General features: G+C 42.3%; 1 protein-coding gene across 1 annotated transcript in view; it reads right to left on the bottom strand.

The window, feature by feature from the left end:
- Nucleotides 1-1534: 1534 nt before the first annotated feature.
- LOC120065638 (contactin-3-like) overlaps nucleotides 1535-9589 on the bottom strand; it is a 49508-nt gene continuing 41453 nt past the window's right edge. The window contains exons 14-22 of the mRNA XM_039016700.1: nucleotides 8072-8230; nucleotides 7827-7976; nucleotides 7273-7343; nucleotides 6658-6892; nucleotides 6139-6248; nucleotides 3229-3415; nucleotides 2959-3071; nucleotides 2333-2498; nucleotides 1535-1781 (exon numbers count right to left, since the gene is read on the bottom strand). Of these exons, the coding sequence (XP_038872628.1) occupies nucleotides 1675-1781; nucleotides 2333-2498; nucleotides 2959-3071; nucleotides 3229-3415; nucleotides 6139-6248; nucleotides 6658-6892; nucleotides 7273-7343; nucleotides 7827-7976; nucleotides 8072-8230 (1298 nt within the window). The 3' untranslated portion in view covers nucleotides 1535-1674. The remainder of the gene's footprint in view (nucleotides 1782-2332; nucleotides 2499-2958; nucleotides 3072-3228; nucleotides 3416-6138; nucleotides 6249-6657; nucleotides 6893-7272; nucleotides 7344-7826; nucleotides 7977-8071; nucleotides 8231-9589) is intronic.

The raw sequence follows: 9589 nt of genomic DNA, 5'->3' as shown, positions 1-9589 counted from the left end.
ACTGTGTCTAGTCTAGCAGCTCAGGATGTACTTCATTGTGCGCAGAGAGGGACATTATGACAGCAGCCAACCTTTTTCCTCTCTTTCCAGTCAAAGCTCCTTTAACGTTACATCATTTATTTAGAGGCTTTAATAGCTGCTAAATTGTGCTGCAGATCCAATCATAGATGTATTATTCACAGGCTCTCACCAGACCATGAACGTAGACCAAACTTCCACACTACATACAGTCGGATCCATCTCGACTTCTATAAAGTTTTCAACCCATTGTTATATATCAGGTGTTCCAGTATATAATTAAAATTGGAATCATCAACCCATTTCCATTAATGGGGTTTCACATTCACCCCACTCAGTTACTTAGTTTCTATCCGTCTGATAATTCATTTCCAAAAAACTGATCCAGAAAGAATGGGTATGTCCCTCAATTTGTAATATGAAAGATATGCATGTGCAGTGAAGGCACTCATATGTCCTGTACTCAAACATTTATATATATTTTGCAGACCGGCGATCTGAATTCTGGATAATGGGTAAGGTCATAAATGATAGACTTATTTAGCATTTAGAGGTCATTTGAATGCAGAATATTACAAGTGGCAACACCACATGATTCTATTCCTTCTGAAACCTTAACATTTCACAGAATTCATTGTGATTTGCATCAATTATTTAAAGGAGCTTGAGATACAGACCAAAATGCCAAGTCCCATCAGCTTGTTGTAGAGAGGGGGTCTAAAGCTCAATAGCCAACAGCTCTGTAAGATGCTTAATACTATTTCACTATGCAGAGATGAGTGGGCTAGACGCATAAGTAATCGATCTGGTATCCAGCCCTGGTCCTGATGAGTTAACAAAGCTCAAAACACAAAACATACAAGGTAAGGTTCTAGCTGCAGTTACAAAAATCACTTGATAGAATATTTTATGATTCGGTTCACCAAGTAAAACTGGTTTTATCTGCTATAGTGGCCAATTTACAATAAGTCTGGGCATGTTGTCAGCTGCATACCTTAGTTATTATATTTTTTTACCTTTTGAAGTTCTACTTCTTCAACTTCTTATAATAATAATCCAAAATGCCATCTACAGTTAGCTACTATATCAAAGGCCATCTGACCCATATAAACCAAAACACATCTCTCCATTGAGCAGCTAACCCTACAATTGCAAATGTATGTGAACATACTGTACCTCCACCTGGTAAAATCATTTTTTAAAACCTCAGATTACCTCTGAAAGACCAATAAATGAATGAAATAAAGACAATGAAACCTTTTTTTCCGTCAACTACTTTGGTATCTACATGGATTTAAGGCATTAGTATTCTTCAAGGATCAGTATCAAACATATAGAATGTAGACATCACTACTCCCAAATTGAAGTATATTCCATTGGCAAAAACAAAATAACACTTCCAAAATGTTTTTACAGCATGACGGCACTTATGACATGAGAGGAAATACTGTAAAATATAATGCACACAAATTTACGTTTTCTATCGGCCCGTTATTGAAATCCTCAATGCATGGCCCTTTTAAAATTCCTGTTCTGTCCAGCACTGTCACAGAGGGTTTTCACCCGTTGCCCCTTCCGACTGAGGGTGAATGCAGGAGCAGCCTCCTAGAGGAGAGGGAGAGAGAGGAGGGTCGGTAGGAGGGCTGTGACTAGACATCACCAGGAGGAGCTGAGGAGGACGAGAGCACTGACGAGGACTGCAGAGAGATGAGACGGCGACAGCAGACTAAGCCGAGACGCTCCCGAGCCCTGTGCGCCCATGCCTGAAACCACAAACCACCAGTTAGAGAGAAGCTCTTCAAGAACTTAAAATTCCACTTTAAAAAAAAAAAAGCAAAAAGCGGGGCATTTTCTGTCTCTATCTGCAAAATTGGCTGACAAGTCGTCATAAATCAAAGAGTAACTGTGAATTATATAGTGCTTCCATATCTCCATTATTAATGACTTTCTACAGGATAGGCCATTAAAGTATACAGACATGATAAGGCTTATATCTCATTAGAGCAGATCTCTTTAGAGAAAACTGAACCCTGTTTCAATTTTGCACAGGGGGGGGGGGGGGGCATTCTACTATTGTAGACGCAACCGAGCTGTGCAGTCAACAAGGAATAATAACCCAATGGCAGAGATGGATTGCACCGTACATGCATTTTTAAAAAGGTTGCTTTTCTTGCACCCCAAAAAAAGTATATTACACATGGTCGAAGAGGGGTGCAACGAGGCCAAAATAAATGTTCTGTTTGGCTCATTGAATCATCGCCAAAACTTGATCAATGGACACAGGAAGAGGAGAGAGAGGAGATGGCAAGCGTACTTAATTTGTGGATGTGGATGGGTTCGCTGCCCACACCTTCACCGCCCTCACTCAGGGCCTTGATCTGGATCAGGTAGTTGTCGTTAGAAGACAGCGTCAGCTCCATCCTGGTTTTGTTTGTTATGATGCTGTTTACCTCATTATCCCGGTGTCTTCTCAACAGCACCTAGAAACAGCAATGCAAAACCCCAAAATACAAAAATGTAGCAACACACAGTAACTTTGCAAAACACACAACCTCAAAATGAAAGATTGGCTAAAATGAGGAGTGGGAGTGGGGGAATTCAAACAAGGAGAGTAACTAGATTTTGCTGATTGGATGATAAGATGAATCCTGATGCTTTGTGACAGTACAGTGCGGCTGGCTGATTGAAACTATGGATGTTCTGTCCCTGTGGACAACCCTACCAATACGAGCCACTAATTATCAATATGGCTGAGTTGACCAGAGGCGATGGTATTGAATGCACTTCCTTCATTACACCCCCCACCAACCTCCTACTCTCTGCTTCGTCCTTTTTTCAAATCAAACAACCCACACAAAGCAGCACTAATTGAAAGATTGTGTTTGAGATGGTTGTGTTGTATTTGACAAAATAATAGAGTTACAGTGACATGAGACGTACAAGATATCCGATGACCTCTGCCTCCGTCTCCATGGCTATGACAGGATCCCAGCGCAGAGTGAGTAGAGAGCCAATCATGGTCCACTCTACGTTCAGAGGAGGCTGGCCAGGTGCTGAGAGAGGGTAGTGATGAAGAAAGAGAGAAGAAAAGAGAGATGCTCATATACAGTAATATGTGTATGCTTGAAAAAATAAAAATAGTTTCTGTTCTGCTTACATTTTGAAGTTGAATGTACAATAGACACAAAACCACTGACGAGATTCACTCACGTGGCTTCTTGGTGGTGGCGTTTATGGGTGTAGACTGTGGCCCTGTCCCAGCAGTGTTAAAGGTACACAAAGCCAAGTAATACTGTGTTTTGGCTTTCAGTCCAGTCACGTTGACTGCTGAGTAGTTAGCAGAGATTCTCACTTTGCCTACTGTGTCAGGCTTGGTGTCATCTTCCCAATACACCACCTGTTTACCAATGGAAAGAAAACAACAGGTTGAGACATCAGACAGGAAAAATTCTATCCTAGCCAAGGGGACTTTTATTAACTCACACAAGTGATTCATTTCATCACATTATTAGAACTCACTCCTCCTCATCTAATCTGTAATGCCATTTAGTGTGCAGTAGGGGACTGGCTTCCCACTGAATAATACATTTTTCAATATCTAGGTCCTCAATTGCTGATACACCATCCTCTCTACCCTATGGTCATTCTACAAAGGCACCAATAGTAACCCTAAAAGTAGAATATGACTAAGTGCTTGTGTGACAAAGTACAGGGATATTCTGTCAATAACATGTTTTAGATCTCCTCTTTTTAGTAAAAGAAAATATATTCCCCTCACGAATTTGTACTTTCAATGATTAAAACAGAGTTTCTGAACTTAGAAATGAACACATCCAGCAACAGCATGGATGAATACTGTATTCTCTTTAACACGAGGCACACAGTGCTTAATTACTTCCCTTGAGGGTATTAACTTTCAATTAACGACGCAGGTGAAGAGATTTTTGATTAAGCAAATGAAATAATCCAATGCTAGTTTAGGGTCATATACAATATTCTAGTCTCTGGTATTAAGTGACAGAGTTAAGTCAATACATAATTAGAGAGAAAAAGTGATGTCTACTCCTATATTCCTGGTATTGCTATGAAACTAAATGAATCTATTAGATACTATTTTTCACCCCAAAACAACATACTGTTCTGGAGTTAAAAAACTAGCTCCATACTGTAGATGATGGGCCTATTATTGTGCAAATCAGTTTAGACCTATCCTGCCTGTTTGGCTACTAAAACAAACAACACTAATGCATCTTCATATGATATCTATCAGAATCCTATGACCTCCACTGTACCCAATGCCTAAGGTTTAAGATGCATAACAACAGCTTTCCTCGGTAAAAGCCCCTCTCTCTCAAATCCTTTTTGGTGATATGATAACACTATTGTATCTACACAATATAGCCATTGCCATGACAACCATGGGTTTTGTGCCGAGGGGCAGGGGTGAGAGGGATTGAAAGAGCACTGGGGGAAAATGTGTTCTTAAATGGATGGATGATAGCTATCCTCATCAGGTTTCAGAAGCCTCTGGTGGGTGGTCTTCAGAGCAGCAGTGTCTAAAGCGTAAATCATAGTCCGCAGGAAGCTGAGACGCGATAGTCTGGTGTCCCAATGTGACATAGCTAGGCGGCTCTGAGAGCACTATCCGAGCGAGACGCACAGCTGAACGGGCACCTCCCCACAATTCCCAACCAACGCGGCTTTGGTACTCATCCTCTATTCATTTGAATGTGTTGACACTAGTTGGAAAAATTGCTTGAGTAGTCGAAAAGTATGAAAGCCAACGGTCCAATATTCTAGAACACTGCTGTGTGTTTTGGACTATGATAAACCCTTAAGCAACACCCACTCTCTGAGGGTGTCTCAGGGGGTGGGATATACATGAAAATTAACATTTCCATTTCACCAAACACTGTACAGGCTACACACATGTACATTTGTGAAACAAGACAAATATAAGCACCATTTTTGACCATTAACCAATGTGATATATATGTACAGGTAATTACCAAAATAAAGGAAACACCAACATAAAGTGGCATAATAGTATGTTGGACCACCACGAGCCAGAACAACTTCAATGCACCTTGGCATAGATTCTACAAGTGTCTGGAACTTTATTGGAGCAGTGTGACACCAGAAATTCCATAATTTGGTGTTTTGTTGATGGTGGAAAACGCTGTCTTAGGCGCCGCTCCAGAATCTCCCATAAGTGTTCAATTTGGTTGACATCTGGTGACTGAGATGGCCATGCCCTATGGTTTACATCGTTTTCATGCTCATAAAACCATTCAGTGACTACCCGTGGCCTGTGTATGGGGCATTGTCATGAGTCATAGCCATGGCCTGCCCAGCATTTTTGACCTTATGCATGATGTGATGTTAATTTCTAAATTAACTTATGAACCACACCTGTGTGGATCACCTGCTGTCAATATTCGTTGTATCCCTAATTTACTCAAGTGTTTCCATTATTTTTGTAGTTACCTATAGGTACAGGTACAGGAGTGAACATAATACTATTTACAAGATGTTGTCAACGTTACAGAAGCTCTCATGATATCTTATTCAGTGAAATGTTCCAGAACACAGCACTCCAGGGAATATTTCAAGAATCGTCTTAAAATAGTTTAAATAAAGCTACTGATTTACATATAAACATTAGAAATGGCATCAGAATGTGTCTGGCCGTGTCCGAAATCTGTCTTGCCTACAACTTACTAAAACTACATAATGTGTACTATTCATACCACATACTATTTAGAACATACTGTTTAGTCAAAACAGATGCAGTAAGCAACAAATATCAACCTACTAGGCTCGCCCATCCTGAGAATACTTCATCTAATGCGCAATTGCATTGATTTACGCCATTTTATCATTTGGTATAGCGCGTCATCTTATCTCATTATCAGCTGATTATCAGTTGTTGTCAAACACACGTGAGTCTGGAAAGGTGATTCTCTTCCTCAAAAGTGTTCAGCAAATTCTACTCGATGAAAATCCGAAATGAGTATAACCTGGCATTTAAAGAATACTTGAAATTTCACATACTATAAACCGTTTTACTATTTAGAATGCAAGTATGGTTATTTATTGAGCAAATTGAGAGAATCCTACCTCATAACCCAGCACTCTTTCAGGGGTGGCAGGGAGGGCTTCCCAGATCACTTCAATTTGAGCTGCAGACACACTCCTGCCCCAAACCCTCTTAGGAGCCTCACTGGGGACTGCAGAAATAGAGAGCTGGTGAGCACTACTCACTCAACACCATCAAACACACTAATATGAAGCAGAAGCAGGCAGAGAATAGACCTGTAGTTTCACTGGAGAGAGCTATATTGCTTGGGCTTGGTTTATAATGGGATCTGTGACTGACATAAGGGAAGACTATCTTCACGGCAAATTCAATTAACACAGTACCTCACTGACAGCCCAGTGTAGTAAGTGTCAGCTAGGATTTCCTGTAATCTACCTCTGCAATAACAATAACTAATATCAAGTTGAAACTCCCAGCTTGAGAGGGGGAAAAGTGTCTGAACCAACTTATTTCATCATTACTATTCAAGGTCGTGCCTCCAGAATAAAAAAGATTAGGAGCTGTTTGAGCGTGGTTCCACTGGCTGCCATTGCCTTTACCTTCCTCTGCTGAAAACACTGTGGCTATGGAACTGAAAGGCCCCTCCCCGCGGTTGTTGTACGCCCCAACCTTCACATCGAACGGTGAGAAGGCCGGGATGGTGTCGTTGCGGAAGATGTATCGGGCGACCCCAGGCGTGGAGATGACCGCTCGCGTCCAAGTGACAGCACCCAGCGGCCGGAAGGCGATGATGTAACCGAAGCCCTCTCCATTCTGCAGTTCCTCAGGCACGGGCTGGGAGCGAAACACAAAACTATAGTGATATTAAAACGCATACAGACAAAGACACTGACACCCCTGCCTTTGTCCTCAAGCACCCGCCAAAGAGGGCTTCAACACGAGCTGCAATGATTAGATGCAGCGTTTTCCCCCCTACACCACAACCCACAGATCCTTTTCTCCCTGCATTGGTACATCATTGTGGATGAAGTGGGCTTCAAAGAAACAATCTCTTTCCCTGAGTTGAATCACGTTGGGGGCCTCCGAGGCCAGACCCCAGAAGGGAGGGGCTGGCTCTAGTGCAGGTCATAAAATTGCTCCATTCAATTCTGCACAATTAAGCAAAACCATTACCAGGCTATGGAGAGAGCAGTAAAACCTGACAGATGACTTACCTCCCAAGTTATCACTAATTCAGATTTTGTGCCGCCTCCACCTCCAGCATCAGTGGGAGCTGTGTCAGGCACTGTAAGGCAAAGCCCAAAGGAAAGCAATTAGAAGGCAGTTAACATAGCTGAACTGCAAGTCTATAAGTCTAGCCCCACGACAGTTTTAAAATGCATCCACAATATTTTTTATTTTACACACCACAACTTCTCCCTTGATACGAGCGACCCAACATGTTTTGGAGTATATCCTCCTACTCGAATAGCAATCTCACAATGAATAAACAACTTCGTTTTTGATTTAGCTGTTAAGTTTAATAGTCAGAAAATGCCATTTTACTTGACAACTGTTTTGTGCATGGCTCTGCACAAAAGATTTGCGGATCACTCATGTGCATCCTGATGTGTATTTACCCAAAGTAAATGGTCCATCACATTTAATCTGTCACATTAGCAACTGGTTCAACCAGCATTTAAAGTCAGATGTCAGGGTTCTGTGTATATCACTTTGTGTGCGTGTGTCTACATATGTATTTTAGAGAGAGTAGAGGAGTGACACTCACTGGCATCCTCTGTCCTGGTCTTGGCTGAGGCTGGACTAGGCTCTCCCATGCCCACACTGTTGCGGGCCACCACCCGGAACTCATACTCCACCCAGGCATTCAGACCCACTACAGTGGCTGTCAACGTGTTGCCATTGATCTCCTCAGGAACTGGAAGTGGAAAGGAGAGCGTTCAACATTACCATCTACATAAGCATGGCTAAGGTGTGCTATGTTCTGTACTGTATGCTAGGTGTATTAGCTACCTGTGTCCACAGCTTGCCAGCCCACAGTGAAGGGTGTCCTGGCCTGGATGATGTAGCCGGTGATAGGGCTGCCGTTGTCCCTACCAGGTTTCCAGGAGAGCTGGGCCGTGCTATCTGTGATCTCCTCCACCGCTACAGTGTCCGGGGGCCCGGGGGGACCTGACTCAATCAGACAATTAGCAAAGTGAGCCTCCACACCAGGCTCACAACACCACCACCACCCCTCCCATTCACAACTCATTATGCTCTTGCCTTTACTGCTGACCCTGTTACATATAAAGGCCGTCACACTCCATCTAATTAAGGGCTGTGTCCTTGGTCCAGCTTCACAGGGGCCTTTAATTCAGACCCTGTGATATGTGAGGCTGAGAAGTGATTATGAACACAGGATCACTAACACCGAACAGGGACATGGGAGGGGTAAATTTGTGAAGAGAGAAAGAGCGAGAGAAAGAGTTAGAGATTGAGAGAGATACAGTGAGTGAGACAGAGACAGTGAGTTAGAGAGAGACAGTGAGTGAGACAGAGACACAGTGAGTGAGACAGAGACGGTGAGTGAGACAGAGATACAGTGAGTGAGACAGAGACAGTGAGTTAGAGAGAGACAGTGAGTGAGACAGAGATACAGTGAGTGAGACAGAGACAGTGAGTGAGACAGAGACAGTGAGTGAGACAGAGATACAGTGAGTGAGACAGAGACAGTGAGTTAGAGAGAGACAGTGAGTGAGACAGAGATACAGTGAGTGAGACAGAGACAGTGAGTTAGAGAGAGACAGTGAGTGAGACAGAGATACAGTGAGTGAGACAGAGACAGTGAGTGAGTCAGAGATACAGTGAGTGAGACAGAGATACAGTGAGTGAGACAGAGACAGTGAGTTAGAGAGAGACAGTGAGTGAGATAGAGATGCAGCAAGATTGAGAAGTACAGCAAATATGTGACCCACTTCAGGAAGCTACGCATTTGTCGCACGTCACTACTTCACATAAGAGGCATTTGAACATACACTACCGTTCAAAAGTTTGGGGTCACTTAGAAATGTCCTTGTTTTTAAAGAAAATTTAAAAAATTGTCCATTATAATAACATCAAATTGATCAGAAATACAGTGTAGACATTGTCAATGTTGTAAATGACTATCTATTGTAATTGGAAACGGCTGATTTTTAATGGAATATCTACATAGGCGTACAGAGGCCCACTATCAGCAACCATCACTCCTGTGTTCCAACGGCACGTTGTGTTAGCTAATCCAAGTTTATCATTTTGAAAGGTTAATTGATCATATGAAAACCCTTTTGCAATTATGTTAGCACAGCTGAAAACTGTTGTCCTGTTTAAAGAAGCAATACAACGGGCCTTCTTTAGACTAGTTGAGTATTTGGAGCATCTGTCACACCCTGACCTTAGAGAGCCTTTTTATGTCTCTATTTGGTTTGGTCAGGGTGTGATTTGGGGTGGGCATTCTATGTTTTGTTTTCTATGATTTTGTGTTTCTATGTTTTGGCCGGGTATGGTTCT

The sequence above is a fragment of the Salvelinus namaycush genome, chromosome 20 (genome assembly GCF_016432855.1).
Source record: "Salvelinus namaycush isolate Seneca chromosome 20, SaNama_1.0, whole genome shotgun sequence".
Lineage (NCBI taxonomy): Eukaryota > Metazoa > Chordata > Actinopteri > Salmoniformes > Salmonidae > Salvelinus > Salvelinus namaycush.
This window is presented reverse-complemented; position numbering and strand designations above follow the sequence as displayed.